This window comes from Lutjanus erythropterus, chromosome 14 (assembly GCF_056507025.1).
Source record: "Lutjanus erythropterus isolate fLutEry1 chromosome 14, fLutEry1.hap2, whole genome shotgun sequence".
NCBI lineage: Eukaryota > Metazoa > Chordata > Actinopteri > Lutjaniformes > Lutjanidae > Lutjanus > Lutjanus erythropterus.
The window spans coordinates 24,024,597-24,044,843 of NC_139330.1; the positions used below are offsets into that span (position 1 = coordinate 24,024,597).

Genomic DNA, 20,247 nt, shown 5'->3' on the forward strand with positions numbered 1-20,247 from the left:
TGTGTGTGTGTGTGTGTGTGTGTGTGTGTGTGTGTGTGTGTGTGCGCACAGCCAGCGGTAGAGGCAGAGGCCAGCTCCACTGTGAGTCATGGCAGGGCGAGTGGGGCAGAGCACTGGACTCTCACAGATACCTCTGTTCTCCTCTGGCCCTGCCAACAGCTTCTTTGTCTAGGCCACGCAGCATAAAAGACCTCCTCTCTGTCTGCTTATCTGCTGATCTTTTCAAGCTACTGTAATGCTCTGCTGCTTTTTTTCTTTATCTTTTTAATGAAATGTATGCTTTATTACATTTCAAACAGCAATTGAATGAGCCTAGAATGAGACAAATGAGCCGCACACTCAGAGCCATTGTGATACCACAATGTAGAAACATTAAAGGAGTAGTCAAGCAATTTGTTATTGTACTTCAATAAAGTTTGGGGACATTTGAGAGACCAGAGCTGCTCCCAGAAAGTCAAAGATTTGAACCAGCTGTCAGAGTCAGAGCTTCAAGTTGAGCAGTTTTTATTTTCTTTTTTGTCAGTCAGTGTGCATTACAATGTACAGTGTGGGAGAAGTTAAGTGGTTGGTTTCAGGTCTTGTTTTTTAGCTACCTCATTGTACATAGAGCAGTGCAACAGCATGGCAGGCTGTAAACTAGGGTTGAGCTATGTGTTAAAATTTTCTGCCACTGTCAGCCCATCAACCAGTGATTGCAGAGCTAGGAGATGTGTAAGCGTCATGTTCGCAATGTTATGTATGCTACACACACTTGATATGTCCAATAAACAAAATAAACTCACAAAGTGGCAAGAAATGAAACATTTTTACACATTTTTCCGTATAAATCAGAAAAATACAACTGTTCCCCTTTCTGAATCCAGATTTCTCCCTTTTACCAAAATAAGATGAGTTTAATTGTTTCGTTAACTGATTGTAAAATGTACTTCATTCAAGCTCAACAGAAAAAATATGTAAAACTTACCCAAAACATCTTTATTAGTTTTGTTGCGGTTCCACCAATCACCAACTCTGGTTTGATTAAAATAAATCCTTAATTCACCGTGGTAGATGTGAATAAATCTGGCTCTGCAGGTCATTCTCAGTCCACCTCCAGCTCAGTGCACCATCCTCCAGCTACAGTAAGTGTCTGTGTACTGTGCTGCTGAATAAAAGTGTGTCACTGAGCAGTGGCTGTCATTGCGCAGACCATTAAATTAGCTAAATAAAATGACAAAAATCCACAAAAACATGCCCAGTCTTGGTCAGGATGGTATTCCTGCACAATTTACATGCAGCGGTCTTCTCCGTCCATGCATCCATTTTTTCTGTGTACCTGGGGTTGGCTCGTAATGGCAGCAGGCTGAGCATGGTGTCCCTCTCATGAGCAATGCTTTTCAGCTCTTCCACTTCAGCCGGTTCCTTTTGAAGTGAAGGAACAGCAGTTCAGCCCCTCACCCTCTGATAGTTGTTCAGCTTAAAAGGCAAAAAACTGCCATGTTGTCGAGCTTTTTTTCTGCACTCATTTTGTCACACTTTTTCTGTTGTCTCACATGTCGATGGGGCAATTGAACACACCTGTTAAATGATTGGCTATTCGCGTGTCACTTGTAGCAGCTGAGGATATCTACAATGTCTACAAGGAGACGGAGCAGCTGAGCAGCCAACGGTGTCACTGAAGAACACTAAACTTTCAGCTCTTCGTGCTAATGTTAGCCAGCAGTAGACTACTGTTCACAGACTGACACTTAAACTCTCACCTCCTGTTCTGGCTGAAGAATAAACACCCCGTTTTGGTGTGTCCCTCAAACATTTTATCATCCAGATTCGTTTAACATCTCCTTGTTTTTCTCACTGCAAAGCTTTACTACAGCAAACCGTTGCACAGCGTCTGTCTCTGGTTTGTTTACTGTGGTTGTACTGGGCAGCTTCCAGGTGTGAATGTGTAACTGTGTGAATGTGATCAGGGTGGTCCTGCAAAAGTGAGCATTGCTCTCAGTATACCTACCCTGAATAAATAAAGGTAAAAACCATATGCACAGATCCCATGAGATCTAGTACATAATCTTAATATAATATGATTAATATTTAAGGCCAGGCTATAAGTTGGAGCACTTTTGGAGAAAATGTTAGTTATTTAATAGTCAGTGTTTTATTATGAACATCCAATTTAATTGTACAAGTAAATTTGCAGAAATGTTTGTGAATGCTGTCAATTATAGTTCTTAAAAAGACTGAAAATCAGAATCTGTCCAAAATTAACTTTCATTTCAGATGCTGGTAAATATAAAGCAGAAAGTGAAATGACGTCAGACAGAGAGAGAATCAGACTGATTCAAAGTCACAGTGTGTGGACAGCTCCCCAGGCAAACCACTGTAGTCCACTCAGCCATGGAAGCACTTTGTCCTCTTTTCTCGTGGAAGGCAGTCCACCTCTAGTACTTGATTCAGCTCCTGTATACTGTGGCTATTGTAAAACAGCTTTGAACATCACCACTTAGTTATGCATTCACATTACTTAAAATGTTACTGTGTATACGTGTCATACTGTATAGAATATGAAAAGATTATTTAATGTAATTGGTCTGCTTTTAATTGGGACAGATGTAGACTATAGATTATGGAGTGATGCTAGTGTATGAATTCTTTTAAATAACATAGTTTCTTTTTGAGCATTTCTAAGTTGAGAGAAAGCATGAGGAAAAAATGATAGAATATGCATTTTCCAGGATCCAAACCTATGCCATGATTTGTAAAAACTGTGTGAAGTAAAAGTATTTTCATCTGGTCATCTGCAACAGTAGTCATGTGGTATTGCCTCCCCTTCCCTCTCTGACACCTGACTGTTGGCTCATTAACTGACAGGCTCATTGTGTTAGTGGCTGTCAACTCTAGTGACAGTATACTACATCCTGAGCCTCTTTCAGTTAAAAATTCTCTGACTCTGTTTCTCTCTGTCTGGCATTTCTTTTCTCCCACTTAATCCAGTTTCTGTCCTTTCTCATCTACCCTCCTCTTTTCCTCTTCCCCCCATCCTTCTTCCTAGTTCAGCCCCCCCTTTCTTTCCCAGACTTCTTTCAGCTCCCCTCCTCCTCCATCCCTGAAGCCCTTTCCCCCTTACTCTCATCCAGCCTCCTACTCCACTTCCCCCTCCGTGTTCTCCTCCTCCCCTCCCCCCTCGCCGCTCACTCTTACTGCCAGTAGGCAGGGCTAGTAACCGTGTGGGTGGCATGTCTGGATTAGCATGGCACACTGTCTGCCTTGGAACAACACTGAGAGGACATGCTGATTCAATCCAGACCGATCAAAATGTAGAAATAGCTGTAAAGTGGTAGGTACAGCAGGCATTGTGATAGTTTGATGGTTGGATTCAGGCCGCAAAGGTCAGCAAACATTTGTTTCTTGTTGTAGTATCCACAGTGGATATGCTTTCAGGAAGATGTGGTTCTGTGCTGCGGTCTATAAGGGACTTTTTTCTTCTTCTTCATTTTCTTGGTTGCTAAATTTGAGATAACATCTTAACACATACACTGTTGTACTGCACAATGTCGTTGTGTGGAAGTAGCTGTTGTCTGTTGCTATGTTACTGTTGTGTACATCTGTTATGATGTTACAATATAAGGTCAGTGATGGTAAATTTATAAATAGTTTGATTTAAGCTTACAGTATTGCAGGTAAGCAAACAGATGTATTTACTTGTGAATTGTAAATATCAGACATATTAATGCATTGTAATGTGGACTACTATCACAGAAATTTTGTGTATATTTCCCAGCAAGCATTAGTTGATGATGGAAAAATAAGCACTGTAGTAACTCAGCTGTGTTCTCAATTTTTGTGTGTTCTGATAGGCAGCAAACATGAGGATGGCACCCAGAGCGACTCAGAGAATGGACTGGGCCTACGTTTCGCCAACCGCCGCCATGCCCTCGAGGAGCGCCTAAAAGCAGCACACAGCCACGTGGGAGGAGGAGCAGGAGGAACAGGAGGGGGAAACATAACAGTGAGCGGGACCAGAGCAACTGGCTCCCGAACTGCCTTTATGATCGAGTTCTACGACGAGGAGAACCCTCGCAAGCGCCGGTCCTATTCATTTTCCCAGACTGCACCCCTGCTGGGGGGAGGAGCTGGCGGAGAGGGACTGTGTCCACAGCCGCCCTCTCATCCTAAGGTGTTTAGCATCTCCACCTCTGCTACTACAGCCTCAGAATCAGGTAATAAGTCTGTCATTTCATCATGCCTATCTAATATTGTTGTATAATTTTATTTTATTTTAGCGAGTTTTGTAAGTACTATTTCAGGTAGCTTTTGTTTTTTCTTTCTTATCACACAATATATTTATTGCTTTTTTTGGTACATAGCAATAACAATAACTTAGACAATAACTGAGGCAAATCCTATAGAAAGAAAAGAGAAAAAGAACGTTTAACAAACAATAAATAAATTGAGTCAAGCAAGTTGACAAAACAAAAGATTTGAAAAAAGGAACACAATTTCACAATGGGTAATGATAGATTTGTAATGTAATCAACAAAACTGCATCGATAATATAAGTACAATTTCATCCACCACTTACATTTTATTCAGTCAGGCATCCTGTAAATGCTGACAAGAAAAACAAATTGATTTGGTAATAAGGCATTGGAATGGTCACCCTTCATTTCTGTTATCTGTCTTTCATATATTCTTTGATGTCTTTATGAACAGCTGAGTTTGTTTCCTTAAGAAAATGTTCAAACTTAAGACTTATGTCAGAGAGAGATAGAGAATCATTAATTAAGTCAAAGACACCATGAAGGCTCCATCATGTTATGTTTAAAAGTATTTCTCATGAAAAGTGAAACTACTTGTCAACAAAACTAAAATGTTACTTCACAGAAATTGAATCTGTTAATCAGGGAGTGTTGTCATTCATTCATTCAACTATTGTTGAACTGATACATAAAAAAAATTCTACAGTGACTCTCTCTGTATTGCTGTATTGTGATCCTCTGTGAAAGCATGTTAACTTGTGTATGTCCATGTTTTTGTAACAGCTTTATGTCTGCTCTATATGTTGTTATCTCTAGGGAAGGTCCCAGCTCCAATACCGGCTACAGTGACTGTAGGTGCCCCTACAGCTGCCCGCGTCCTTCTCAAGCAGAGGTCAGAGGACCCGAGTATTGGTCGCAGCTCAGCCAGCACAGGGCTGGCCACAGGTAGCCCCACCAGCCCCAGCGAGGACACCTCGGTCGTGGGGAAAGGAACAGGAACAGCTGGAGGGGAGGCAGAAGACGACCACAGCGATAAGGGGACCTACACTATCGAACTGGAGAACAGGAACCCAGAGGAGGAGGAGGCCAGGCGCATGATAGATAAGGTAGAAAAGGACTGTTGTATTATGCTGCTCTGCAAAAATCATACAACATAATGCAGGTCCCTTTTAATCTCATGCCCAGAGAAGGTAAAATATAGGGTCTAATACAATAGTTTGAAAGTTCAAATGGAGGTTATTTGGAGAACTATTGTTGCTTTTTAACTGTAGTCTTTAAGGTCAGATCACTCCAGTCACCCCAGAAAACATGTGAAAACATGTGGTGCCTTCTTTTCTTATTTCCGACCGTAGCAAATAAAACAAGAACAAGCATCATTTAAAGTTACTCTGCAGTAAAGGATTTGACCAAGCACAAACCTGAACAAGGTTAATTGTCTCTTTATAACATGCTTTGTTAGCACTTTTAAGGTTAGCAAGTCCTTTGAGACTGATTTGTACTGTTGCCACTAAAGCAAAGCCATCGTCTCTCATTTGCTTGGCTTGACCACCACTCCATCGTCTCTGTCCCATTGGTAAACTTAATGCTTCTGTAATAGCCCGCGGAGACTCGCTCCATCAAGCGCTGCCCTGTTTTATGAAACGACGCTCAAGGGAGGCTGAAAAACCACCATCAGTTTGTTACTGCTGCCCCTGTCCTGTGGCTCAGCAGTCTTTCATAGTCACAGAAAACATGTCTGAAAGGGACAAAGCAATACACTTGCGATGCATCCAAAATCAAATGCTACACTACACACCCAAAATGTGTATTGTCATTCAACATACCAAACATTAGTATTAATCTGCTCAGCGCATATCACGTCAGAGTCGTCCCGCCAGTTTTAGCCATGGTAACACGAGCCAACAACAAACTGATTTAAAAAAAATATCTTACTCTTTGCAAAGTGAAACGTTAATTATATTTGAATTGATCTTGTTGCTTGTGTTGTCACTACTGCGTTTTGGAATATTTCTGGCATTTCTGGCAATATATCCCAGAAATAGTATTTACCTCACTTGTTACTGGTTTCATACTAAGCTTTCAAATATACTAACATACTGTTTTAGCATGCTATTTAGCTTGGTAGCATGGAATTTCTGAAGCAGCCTTAGAGAGAGATGGTTTGATGTCAGTTGTTTCAGGATTTTCTAGCTTAGAATGATGAAATTCACAGCTGAAAGTTCCTTTTTCATTTAGTTGTAGGCTGTAAAGGTTTGCAAACACCTGTTTCTTGCTGTTATATCCACAATGGATGTACTTTCAGGAAGATGTGGTCTATATAGGACATTTTCTCTTTGTCTTGGTTGCTTAATATATGTAGAATACATACATGTTTGCGCTGAATATTTTATTTTTATGGATGCACAACGGCTGTTGTCTGTTGCTATGTTACTGTTGTGTAAACGTTATGATATGAATTTTAGGTTATAGTTAAAGAATGTCAGCGATTTTAAATTGATAAATACTTTGATTTAGCATTAAGCCTATCCCAGGTAAGCAAACAGATCTATTTGACTGAGAATTATACATTAAACATATTTATGCATTGTCATGTGGAATACGATCAGAGTAAACTAGTATCTTGCCTGCCAAGCATTAGCTGTTGTTGAAAAATAAGCATGGTAGTAACTTTACAGACTAGAGTTTACAGATTTACTGGCTAAGGCTAAAATAGTCCAAACCTAACATTTTTACCTTCATTACAAGTAAAATAAGAATGAAAATAATCTAATTTAAACAAATACAACAAAAGCAAAGAGTGTTAAAACATTCCTTAAACTTTTTAATTGGCACTTAACAAATATAGAAGATGTGACTGGCAGAATAGCTAAGCTACTTATTTTTAGGAAGCTACATTGTTGCCAATTAAGGTTGCTACATAGACATAATTTAAACTTTCCTAAATGACATCTTAAAGAAGCACATTTTCCTTTTAAGTGTTGTATGCAGGTGTTATTTTTGGAGGAGCAGTGATATAATTAGTGGGGTGTTTTTCTAGTCAGTGTTAGTCTGAGTGCATTACATTCAAAACTGGAAGTGTTGTTATGCTAATTCCTGTAATTAGCTGACACACTAATTGGCACACAGCTCACAGTCTATACTGCTCTCGTTCTCTCTCCCTTTTGTGAATAGTGTGTGTGTGTGTGTGTGTGTGTGTGTGTGTGTGTGTGTGTGTGTGTGTGTGTGTGTGTGTGTGTGTGTGTGTGTGTGTGAGTTTGTTTGTTGCCATGGTACTCAACCATCAAGTTCAGATTGGTGCTTTAATTCAACAGCATCTTCTCCTGCCCGCTCAGTTCACCTTCATTCATCAAGATAATTGTAGAATAACATTATGAAGGTGTTCAATTTTCATTATAATGTGTGCTGCAGTACTTATTTCTTTAGGATGCATACAGAATAAAGACTAATTGGAACATATGACAATACATATTTTGCTTTTTTTTGTAGGTGTTTGGTGTGCAGCAGAACCAGGACTCTTCTATTTTGTCAGATCTGAAAGACGGAAAAGGAAAGGAGACAAGAGAGACAGGAAAAGAGGTAGAAAACCTTACTTTTGTCATTGTATTGTTTTGTACTTTTAGTTCCTCCTTATACTTTTTCATACTTTTTTGGTTCTTCCTTGTTATAGGGGTGTAATCACCAGTTTCATCATGATATGATTCTTGGACAGTGATACTATCATTGCCAATATCTCTAAGTCTGCCACAATACAGTGTACAGTGTACTGTGTACAGTGTACAGGGATTTGACTCAATTCAGTAACACAATCAGTTGCAGAAGAAGCTGCCACTTCTTTCTTTTCTGCTTTTCGCCATAAAAGGAAAAAACACATAATTGTAAAGTGCAGTAGAATTTGGACAAACACAGTGACACAGACATGCCATGTGAATTTCAAGATAAAGTCATATCTTAAAGATGGTGATATAGATCAGTGTTTTAAGTTTGCATTGATGCTATTGGATCATTGATCGCTGAATTGATATATGGATCCAGACTGATGGATCGTTATACCCCTACCTTGTTGTCTTTGTCTTTCTCTGTCCACCTTGCTCTACCTCCTCCCTTATGTTCACCTATACAGCCTACATTACTATATTACAATATTGATGTGACTCAATATTTTCATCTTGATTAGGTAAATCGAACAGTAAAAGCTGACCTAATGTTTCAGCATGCTTCTCAGCCCAATGTAGTATAACAGAGTGTGTAAGAGGTAGACAAAGAATTATGACTGAGGTTCATAATGTGAGTCACAGTCACTCCCATGGCTGGACTGCTCTACTCCCCTAGCCTGCTCATGGGAGGAGGCCAGTCCTCCCAGTGACTGACCTAGATCATACTAAGATGAGGAGAGACATGTTCAGCCCTCCAGGCCATTTCATAAGAGGGAGGGGACAGTGTGTATGAGCTTGATAGATATATACCATTTTGGTAGATGTCTTTCCAATTATAATAAAGAGAAATTGTCCAGGTTTTCTTAAAACTTTCTTGTAAGATGACAGTGTTGTTTGCATTCCACATTTAGGCTTACAAGCAGCCTAAAACTTATTTTGCTTGCTGAGGAAAATACATTCCAAAATTTGTCTTAATACCACCTCCCTAAATCATTTCCATCATCATGTGTTACATTTCAGATGGACACATAAATGCTATTCTCATTCATTATCTGTGTATGTATACCACTAATTGAATAAACTGGTCACCCCACCCACCAACCCCCTCTCTTGTCTCTTCAGGCTCTTCCTGGTGACTCAAGCTGGGTCTCTCAGTGGGCCAGTCTAGCTGCCAACCACACCAGGACAGACCCAGAGGGCTCAGGAGCAGAAACAGCTACCTTCTTGCACAAAGAGAGAGGTAGATTGTTACTCGATCTCAGAGAATGAAAAGACCTAAATTAAATATTGATCTTCGTCTTAAAATACAATTCATTTCAAAATGAAAAGCATGTACAGTATAAAGCCCTTGAAATTACTTGATTGAGTTTTTAATCAAGTGAGTTTGTCCTTCTTTCTCTTGAAGCTGATGCCTTTGAGCCCAGTGCATCCCTCAGCAGAGGTGAATCCTCCTCAAGTCTGACCGACCGTAAGCGCAGGACCCTCCCCCAACTCCCTGTGGATGACCCCCGGGCTAAATCGAGCACCAAAGTTCTGGGACTGAGGTCCGAGATTGGAGAGAAACAGGACACAGAACCCCAAGAAAAAGAACACAAGGGAGACGGGGAGTCCCCAACTCCCACTGGGGACGGTGAGATGACCAGCAAACGGAAGCAAAGCTCCACGTCTTCTCCCTCCAAGGCTCCTCTGCGGACCTCAGGCACCAGTGAGCGCAGGAAGAGGTCAGAGGAGAGGAAAGGAGGTGGAGGAGGAGGAGCAGGAGAAGGAGGAGAAAAGTCTGGGAAGCCTCTAGTGCGCCAGGGCAGCTTCACAATCGAGAAACCCAGTGCTAATGTCCCTGCAGAGCTCATCCCACGCATCAACAGAGGCAGCAGTGGGCGCGAACGCAGTGACTCCGTGGGCAGTATGGACACTGCTACGCTCCTGAAGGACACTGAAGCTGTCATGGCGCTCCTAGAGGCCAAATTAAGAGATGAAAACAAACTAGACCAGAAAGGTTGTAAAACTGGCATCACCACTCAGGGTTCTGGCTTCCCACCTCGGACTGACTCCATCTCTCCTGAGTCGGATGTGGACACAGCGAGCACAGCTAGTCATGTGGCTGGAGAGGCGGAGAGGAAAGCAGCTGGTGGCGAACAGAAACGACGCTCCCTCAGCAGTATGCACCGGGAGAAGAGCAACATGAGCACAGCCTCCAGGACCAGCGTCGCTAATGCAAGTGCCCGTGAACGCTTGGAGAGGAAGTCTAAAACAAGAACAGCGGAGGTGATGAGCCGGACTGACGCACGCCGCTCTGTTCAGCCATCCACTGCATCCTCTAGAGCACGCCAGGCATCTCTGGATCTCACTGATGATGACCAGACCTCTTCTTTACCCATCTCTGACATCCTCTCCTCAGACCAGGAGACCTACTCTGGACCTTTGGGGCATTCCAGGTCGGCTAAAACCAACAGCGGATCCACCAAAACCAGCCGCGCTCTCCAAGCAGCCACGACCTCCTCACTGAACAAGCAGGCTGCACTGCCACAACCGCGCCCCACGAGAGCCTCTCTCCTGCGCCGCGCCCGGCTAGGGGACACATCTGACACAGATCTGGCTGATGCAGACAGGGTGTCTGTGGCCTCTGAGGTGTCCACCACAAGTTCCACTTCTAAGCCTCCATCCGGTCGAAAGGGACTGTCACGACTAGACATGCTGGCTCAGCCGCGCAGGAACCGCCTAGGCTCCATCTCGGCCCGCAGTGACTCAGAGTGCACAGTGACAAGGAGCTCCACCTCTTCACCCCGCCTGACAGCTGAGACTGCTCTGCGTCTGGGCCTGCGCTCGTCCACACCAACAGAGAACAGGCTGACACCCAGGATGAGGGCCAACAGTGTGTCCAAACTGAACGAGGCCAAAACTAAGACCACTACATCTGGATACTGCTCGCCCACAGGTAAAAAAATAAATAAATAAATAAATTGTCTGTCAGGGTACCTCATTTTATTATTTCTTTACAAAAAATAGTAATGTGTTATGTGAATCAAGTCTGCCCCACTGCATACGTCATTATGTGTCAGTGTGTCAACATCTGTGTGTAAACATTTCCGCTGTGTTGTTACAAATTTGTGCATTGGTTGTCATCGTCCAGAGAACTCTCAGCCCGAACCTGAGGGTGCTGATGCAGAGGAAGAGCTGATGGGTACTGTACCAGAACTGTAGAGCCTTGATTAGACAGTGTGTGTGTTTGTGTTCATGTTTGTGTGTCAGACCTGGGTCACAGCAACAGAAACCACCACCAAGCTGTAAATTCATTTTTAGTTCTTTGTTAGGGAATATACACATTTTACAGATTTAAAGGAGAAATCTGTAATATATTCACTGCACTAAATCATAAAATGAACATAAGTCGTATGGTAAGTTGAAATACTTGTATCTCCAACAATGTTACAGTCAGCATGCTCACCTTTGAAATTTCCATTCAGTGTGTATCATCTATTTATGTTTGTCCATTTTATGTTTAGTAAAGTTTAGATTAATGCTGAATAATCACTGAATGAGTAAGTGCCTGTTTATGAGTCGTAAGAAATCAATAATCTTTTAAAAGGAGTAGATGTTTATAACGGTTAAATCAAGCAATATGTGTGAATTCTGGCAGGCAGAGAGGTAGGCAGTGACTGCACTCCAACTCCAGAGTGTGTATTTTTGGAGCAGTGTTTTTTTTTCTCAGGATAACAGGCTTAACTAACGTTGTGCTTGTCTTGTGCTCCTGTTTATTGTCCGTGCAGCCTGCAGGCAACCTACCTGAGATTTGAGTCTGAGGGGAAGGGTTGGGGGAAACAACTCACTTTACAAAGAGGAATCAACCGATTTAATCTATTGTTCATTGCTCCAATTCACCATTTGGACTGCAGTACTCATTTCTGAATGCTACAGACTTACATATTTCTCCTTTAAATTTTCCAGTGAGTAAAGCTGAAATGCACTGACCCAGCTCTAGCATATGTTGCTGTGTTAACTCTGTGTCTCCTCCCTGACATCCATCAAGTAATACTGTGATGAAGACCCAAATGCTCTATTCACACTCTGTCAAAACATTTTACAAAGTTGGAGTTCAACTTCAGTGCTCCACCTTGTGGAGATTTTTATTCATGACTCATCCACTCTGTTCCATTTTCTCCTTGAGAGGCTGATAGAGCATGGTGTTGTCTCATCATGGTGCAGCTACGTTGATGCAGCTGTTGTGAAGCAAGTTAACATATCCATGGCTCTGTCAAGGTTTTTATGTACCTTGTCTGATGCTTTTGTTGGCTGCCTGGAGTGGGGTGCTTTAGATAAGCTCAAGTAGTTTTGTTTTGCTGCTGCTTCTGTTGTTTTCAGTGTGGTTTTATTATTGCCAAAATATTCCTGTAGCTGTCCAGTAACATTAACTGAACTAAGATGCAAAGAAAATCTAATGCTTTGCTTCAGTCTGTCTTATTCACAGCCCTGCATTTTATTCTAGTTCAAGAGTGATATACAGATACATTGCAGTGAATAACGTTATTAGAATCTTAAGTTTATCTTTAATATCTTTGTAAAATAAAGTATGTCTACATTTGTTTAAGCCCATAATCAAACAATCTGTATCATCTACTGCCTATGAATACTAATTTACAGGGTTCAACAGAGTTGACAGAGTGTACAAGGATGCTGGAAATCCTTGAAAACACTTTTCACAGTTTTAATGTAATGTTTTCAAGGTTTGAAAAGTGCTTAGACTTTAGATGAACTGCCTGAAACTGCTTGAAATTAATAATTAAGAGAATTACTTTCTACATTACTTTCATAACAAACCACTGACTGAAGATTTTGCACTTTAGATAAAGAAATAAAATAAGTCAGAGAGCATAATTGCTTTTGCCTTTCGCACAAAACAAAGACATCTCCACTCTGCGCATGTGTGATCTGACAACAACATGTCGGGTGGTTGCTGAGCATTGGCTTGTTGTGTTTTCTGGAGAATGCTAACTCGAAAACAAAATTTTGTTTTTTCACAGCACAGCAATATCCAATTTAATACACGCGATTTACCACAGCTCTAAGGTCCAGAAAAAGCTTGAAATTGCACCTGTAAAACGCTTGAAAAGTGCTTGAATTTGCCTTGGTAGGTGTAGGAACCCTGGATTTACTACCTCTATTTGCACGTTATTTGTCAGATCAAAACTGGATTGGCTGAGGGCTGCCTCAGTAACAAAGCCTCTAATTCCATAAGCTCATTTATTAACTTCATAAATAACAGACGTGGTAATGGGATAAAGTGCAGTTATGTCGACTAAATCATATTTACTCTTCCATTATCTTCACAGTGTCCAGCAGTAGCAGGTGGAGACGTCTGCCGCCGGAGTACGGCTCCACATCAGAGGAAGAGTTTGGCTCCAGCAGGAATTCTCCGAAGCATGGAGGACGCTCCCACATGCGGCCTCATCACCTCGTCCCGCACCGCAGCTCGAGACTCAGCACCACCACAGGCCCAGGCTCCGGTGTGGTGACAGGTCCGGGTGGCGTCGGAGTCAAACACCGGATGAAAGAGCAAGAGGAGTACATCAGGGACTGGACAGCACACAGCGAGGAGATAGCCAGGTATTGATCTGCATAAGACTGATCTTTTAGTTGATACAAGAATTTAATCTTTCATGAATCAGAGTGATGTTTCAATATGATGTTATAATGTTTAATAAGTCTAATAAAGTTTAATAAATCTCCTTCGCCGCTTAACTTTAATGCTGATGTTGATGTGATTACAGTATGCATGTTGCATGTGTTCATGTCTATCCTCAGTCCTAAAGCACTCCTCCATCTGTCTGATGGTTAACAGGTTATTCCCATGTGTGCGCAGGATCAGCCAGGACCTGGCTAAGGACTTGGCCATCTTGGCCCGTGAGATCCACGATGTGGCCGGCGAGATCGACTCAGTCAGTTCATCTGGCACGGCACCCAGCACCACTGTCAGCACCGCCGCCACCACCCCGGGATCGGCCATCGACACCCGGGAAGAGGTAGGCCCTGCACGTCCTACGCAGACGGACATACAGGAGAGCATGAGAAAGGTGCCCGGTTTTTCTTCTTCTATCACTGCTTTACTGCGTGTGCTTCCATTGCGCCTTTTTTGCCATCCCTCCTGTGTTGCTTGGATAAAAATGGCCACACTGTTGCTTTATAGCTTTCATCTGCTATGAGAAGTATTCATCTGGTCCACTTTCATTCCTTTATTTTTTAATTCTTATTTTTGACTCAAGAAGATTTACTAATTTTAATATTATTACATTAAAATCTTAACTTTTGTTGGCTGGACAATTAAATCTTGAGAACTGCTTATCTTTCTAATTACGTTATTTCTCACAAATCTTCACTTAACTCTATTAATGTTGGAATAACACTGAAGAGAGATTTCTTCAAGTTTTTGAGCCTTACTTTCCTTTTCTCTCCCTTCTACTTCTGCCTAGTTGGTGGATCGGGTGTTTGATGAAAGCCTCAACTTCAGGAAGATCCCACCTGTGATTGCAACCAATAAGGCACCAGAGATCAACGGCAAGGCGGTGGAGCTCCGCCCCCGTGCTCCTGACAGTCTGGAGCCCCGGGCTCTGCGGAGACGCACTTGGAACCGAGAGGAGGTGAGAAGCAACACACAGCGTGACATCAAAAATCTACCAGCACAGAAGCAATCACCTTCAGATTGTCACATGTCAAACCTCATTTCTTTTCCTCTGTGTGTTCAAGGCGGTGTTGGACAGCCTGCTGCTCAATTCAGTTTCTCAGCTGTCCACCAAGATCAGACACTCTGTCGACAAAACAGCAGGAAAAATCAGGTGAGTACACTTTGTGATATTAGTATCAGTTAGTATGTAACAGTTACAGCGTATCCCTCAGTGTGCCATTGTGTTGCTTTGTATAGTCAAAGCTACTGTGAGTGAACACGTGTCCTGTTTTATGTTACTTTTCTTCAGGATATTGTTTAAAGATAAGGACAGGAACTGGGATGAAATTGAGACTAAACTGCGATCAGAGAGTGATGTACCACTCCTGAAAACCTCGAACAAGGTACAGAAATTCAACTAACTGAACAATATTTGATGACAAGGAACGTGCAGAGTTATTGGGAGCTAATAGTTGTGTCGTATTTTCTCCTACTCTCCTCAGGAGATCTCCTCAATTCTGCTCGAACTGAAGAGAGTTGAGAAGCAGCTTCAAGGTAAAGACACATCTTCCATTTGTAATTACACTTATGCTAATCACAAATATGAACAGATCTTAACTAGATCCACATTCCACACATTGATTCTCTCCATTTCTGTCTCAGTGATCAACGTGATGGTAGACCCTGATGGGACTCTGGATGCCCTAGCCAGCCTCGGCCTGACCAGCCCCACCACCCCTACCAAGCCCCAAACCGCCAAAACAACTTCTCCCTCTGCCACCAGCCCCGGGTCTGCACCCGCAGCCAAAGAACCACTGCCGGAGATCCTTCCTGGGCCTGGAGGGTTGACAGCCAGGGTTCAGGCCTCCTCTGCCAGCACAGAGGATCCTGCACGGGACCCCAGCATGGGCCTGGGGTTACCAGGAGTTGGAGGACTGCCCTTCAACCGCATGCGGCCGAGTGGAGAGGAGGCCGTCGCACAGAAGTGAACAGAAAGTTTCAGTCTTGTGTGAATAAACATGAGTCTGGATTGGAGTGATCAGTGTTCATATCGATGAAGCAGGTGTAGAAACATTTAAATAGTTTTTTCTCACAGAACAGTTGCCATTCTGCTGACTAGAGGAGGATTGTGGGTATAATATAAACATAATTTAGCTAAAGTGTTGCCAGAACTGTCCGGAAATGAAGTGCTTCAATTAGACTCCATTGATGCATCGTGGATATACCCTCTAAACGGAAATAAACCCGTGAATATTATGAGCTTTTTAAACTGAAGGCTACCTGGCTGCTCTCTCAGTGGACAGATCTCTGTGGTTGTACAGTCTCCACCCTCCTCCAGTCTTCTCCTCTTGCCTTCTCCATGTGTCTGGACCCTACGTACACTAAGGACATGCCTTAAAACACATCCTCGACAGTAGCAGCCCGTCTCCTCAAATAATATACATCTTATAAGACTTAAAAACTTCAGACCAACAGAATGCATTGTAAAATAATAACACTTGCAAAATATGTTCTATTTACGCTATGATGAAATACAGCGCACTGCAATGATTTATTAGCTCTTGTTCAGTATAAAGAATATTTCAGCAGCCTTAAGTAACCATCCTGACAAACCACAGTCATACAGACATGCTTTATGCCTGAAACAGTTCACACACCAAGCAGAATTGCAGATGTTTTAGATATTTCATAACTCTAACCGTCCATGGATGCATCTCTCAGACTGTTGAAAAGGATTTGTAGTGCCTCCCCAACAATTTCTCCTTCACCCATTGTTTTATTTTTTCCTTCCCTTCCTTTCTCTCCCAGTAGTTGGAAAACAGTGTAACACAAAGTTTGTCACTACAGTAGCATGTACAGGGCAGAGCTGAGAGCTTTCTCCTGCGAGTTGGTGTCTGTGTTGATCTTACTAATAACTGAATGGTAGTTTTACACAGTAGTTAACAAACAGCCTTGGGGAAACCAATGATTATTTTCGCCCAAAATAATCACTTACCAAAGTTAACAAGTTTATTGATCTTGTCATTTTGAAATTCATCTGTTGTGCAAAAACCTGAGAATCTGTTTGTTTGTTTGTTTTTTCAAATCTGGCAATTCGTCTCATATGTCTCACCTTCTTCTCTGAATGTCAAAAACATTTTTTGTCATCACATCAAAGACTGAAAACACTTATTTATTATAATCAAACAATAGTTTAGTCATTTCTGCCATATCTGTTTTGGCCCATGAGAATCAGTGCCCTTAGCTTTTTGCAGAGCATCCACTCAAGTGTCCTATGATTTCCAATTGGCTTTTTTCTACTTTTTCCAGTCACGGATCATGTGACTTATTTTTAAACTTGATGCAATGACGAGCAAAGAAAAAAACTGTTTAAACTAAATATTTTTAATATTTAGATACTGGTGTTGTAGATAATGTAGACCTTTGCTTTTTAATGCTTTGCGTCACCACACAATAAATGTAATATTCTTTGTCTATCACCTACCAGTTTGAGCTCATGCACACACAAGACCAAGGACACTAAAAAGGAATGAAGGGACATTACATCATTAGAAAACATTCTATGCTCTACTTGGTCCTAGACTTTTGTACCAGATCTATTCAGATCTATGAGAGAAGCACACAGCTGAGACTGGGTTGCACCAACAAAGATTGAATCAGTATAAGATGACCTCTAATCAGTGAGAAAAAGGTTGAGTAAATTCAGATTTAAAATCAAGCAGAGCTCTGTTTCACAATTACACAATTAAATTTTAATTGACACAATTAAAACTTAATTTCAGTTTAGTAAATCCAGTTTTAGTGATGTAAACCAAAATTTAGTAATTTAATCAATATGGAGATGGCTGCTTACCCAAAGTAAAATATTTAAAAAATAAATTTGAGAGCTGGGTATAGTAAGTATGAAAGAGGGGAAAACTTTCAGCTGCTCTCCATTCCTTAACTGGGCAAGGTATCACAGTGAACATCATGTTGCTAGCTATCTAAAAAGTTGTACTAAATGGTACAGTGTTTGCTAGCTAGCTACAAGTTAACTAAACATTATATTGTTTATTAGCTAACTAAAAACCTAGTTAGCCTACTAACTATAGCTCGGCAGAGAAGCTCTTATTTAGAAAAACTTGTTAGCCAAATAATCAGCTGGAGTGAAAGAAAGGAGAGAAACATTAAAACTCAGCTTGGTTGAGTCACAGTTTAATCACTGTTTAAACTGGACTTTGGTGCAACAGATTTTTTTTTTTTTTTTTTTTTTGTCAAGCGTCTTTCAGTATCCTGAAAGGCGCCATATAAGTATAATGAATTATTATTATTATTGCAATTATTAATTTAATCAGTATTTAGAGTAAAAATTAAACTGAGGTTTAAATGTAGTCTTTCTTAATTATAACCTAGTTTAAAAGTTTGGTGCAACATAATTTGAAGTTTAACTACGATTTAAACATGTTTAAAAATGAACACTTGTTGCTGCAACCAAATATATTTACATTGTATGACCTTTGGGGAAATAATGCCTCTTCAAAAAAATGAAGACGCATTATTTGTCTTCAGGGAACAACATACTGACTGATTCTTCCAGATGTGCACATGTGTTTATCTGCTGTTCTGCTCCAAAAACAATACATCTCCCATAAGCTTCAACAGAACTGGTCTGCATTAATGAATGTTCTGTAGTGATGAAATGCCCCTTCTTTTTTAGTTTCCTTGACCTGAACATGGAAAAGCTGCTGGAATTGGTTTTAATTATGGGCAACTTACAAGAAGGCCATTTGTGGTTCAAAATGTTTCTTTGAGGAACGTCAGTGAGAAGAAATGAACATCCTTGACAATAAGCTCCCCATCTACAGGTATTTTATGAGTTTTGCTCATAACACAGCTTCATATCAGTGTATATAGGTGCATTGTTCCAGTAAGAGGGGATGTTCCAGAGTACTGATAATGTAGAGTTGCAGAAACAGTATAGTTAACCTCTTTCCCATTCACTTTGCTGCTTTTCTAGTTACTTTATGGGGACTAACAATCTTCTGAATCTCTTTTCAGCTTATCGTCTGTGTTCTAGAGTAAGATGACTTAAAGGCAGTATATTAGTACTTAGATATTCTCGCAATAGTGAATTTAGGTACCAGAATACATGTTCATTTCTTTCTCTCTATACTGTACTGTACAATGTTTTCAATGCCTCAAAGTGCCCATTTTTGACTATGGACGGGCATTGATTAAAAGAAAAGAAAAAGATGTAGTTGTCAAAAAACATTCTCTTATTTTGCACATCAGATTGTGGTGTTTTTTCATACAGAAGTAGTCAAGAAGCAGTGAAAAGGCTGCATCAAATGTCAAATGGTTTGACAAAGAATGATATCACTTTGCCTGATATCAGAAGTGATTGCCTTGCCTCTCTGGAACTATTCATTCTGTACAAATGAAGCCTCTAATCGTGTTTTTTTTTTTCTCCCCCAGTTTTATCGAAGAAAAAAAAAAGAAATTAGGGGACTGTGAATGCTAGGTACATGTTTATTTTTTGAAATTCTACATGTGTCATCTGATCAGTGTTCTTTGTCATTTTTTTCTTGTCATTTTTGTAAAGAAAAAAAACACCATTTTATTTATTTTTTTGTTTAATATTTTGTGGATGTTCATGCATTTTATATTTGTTCAACTACCTGCATTGTTTCTTACTGTTAATAAAAGAGAGCCATTCACTTGTTTCTGTTCTCATTTGTCTGGGCATTACTGACACACAAGGAGCCTGTATTTATTTATATTTATTTATCTGTGGGGACTTTTTAATCAAAGGCAAGGCAAAGGGTTCATTCTATATTCTGACTGAATTTGTAACATTATTACTGAATAAAAGTAGTCATGTCAATCCCTTTTCCATCACTGAGTAAACTGATAACCCCTGGCTAACAGTAACAGTACAGAACAACCGATTAACTCTACGATGACAACACATAGTAAACACAATAACTGCAGGATGTTTGTGACAAATGAGGGACTTGGATTGATTTTGAGCACATTATTTCCTATGAATACTGCAAAGAAGTTTTCCAGATATTTTTAGTAGTCTGTCAGTATTATGTATTTGATTTTTAATGCAGGCCAAGGCTGTTCACCAGAGAGTGAAGGCCAGGTCTTCACATGTCCTTATCCAATTAGATTTATTTAAATATATATATATATATATATATATATATATATATATATATATATATATATATATATATACTGAATGATAATCCAACATTAAAAAATAATTCATTTAGTTTTCTCCACAGAAATAAAAGAAATGCTGAGATATTGGCTATGTATATTTTTTGAAAACCCCTTAAAGTCAAGAAAGCATCACAATCCCCCATGCATGTACTTTTTTCCCCACATCAGGCCCCACCCCTTTTTGGGAGAAAACAAGCACTCTAATTTGACTGGCTGTAAATACAATTTTCAAGGTCTTTGCAAGTTTAAACACATAAACTAAACATATCATATTTTAGCTATTATGAGTGCAAATCCTTTGGCTAATCAGGTGACTAATTATGAAAAATGTGAGACTGACAGCAGCAGTTCTAACAAGTCTCTTACTGCAGACTCCATACTGCACACAGACCCATGAATTCCCATCTTCAGCTGCAGTGTCAAGCCACAACAGCAACAGGCTCGTTTTATCTTTCACGTAAATGCTTGCAAAAGGCACCAAAAGGAACAGCAGTGG

At 40.7% G+C, this 20,247-nt stretch overlaps 1 protein-coding gene across 7 annotated transcripts in view; it reads left to right on the forward strand.

Annotated features, from left to right (window-relative positions):
• cep170aa (centrosomal protein 170Aa) overlaps positions 1 to 17,727 on the forward strand; it is a 49,763-nt gene extending 32,036 nt beyond the window's left edge. For 2 of the 7 annotated variants that reach the window (XM_084735664.1, XM_084735671.1), the window contains 13 exons: positions 3,831 to 4,193; positions 5,049 to 5,338; positions 7,719 to 7,808; positions 9,008 to 9,125; positions 9,291 to 10,820; positions 11,016 to 11,066; positions 13,213 to 13,486; positions 13,722 to 13,953; positions 14,350 to 14,517; positions 14,624 to 14,712; positions 14,851 to 14,944; positions 15,044 to 15,095; positions 15,204 to 17,727. In XM_084735664.1, coding sequence (XP_084591790.1) covers positions 3,831 to 4,193; positions 5,049 to 5,338; positions 7,719 to 7,808; positions 9,008 to 9,125; positions 9,291 to 10,820; positions 11,016 to 11,066; positions 13,213 to 13,486; positions 13,722 to 13,953; positions 14,350 to 14,517; positions 14,624 to 14,712; positions 14,851 to 14,944; positions 15,044 to 15,095; positions 15,204 to 15,529 — 3,677 coding nt within the window. In that variant the 3' untranslated portion in view covers positions 15,530 to 17,727. The remainder of the gene's footprint in view (positions 1 to 3,830; positions 4,194 to 5,048; positions 5,339 to 7,718; positions 7,809 to 9,007; positions 9,126 to 9,290; positions 10,821 to 11,015; positions 11,067 to 13,212; positions 13,487 to 13,721; positions 13,954 to 14,349; positions 14,518 to 14,623; positions 14,713 to 14,850; positions 14,945 to 15,043; positions 15,096 to 15,203) is intronic. The other 5 variants (XM_084735668.1, XM_084735665.1, XM_084735670.1 and 2 more) reach the window with 5 other exon arrangements.
• The last annotated feature ends 2,520 nt before the right edge of the window (positions 17,728 to 20,247 follow it).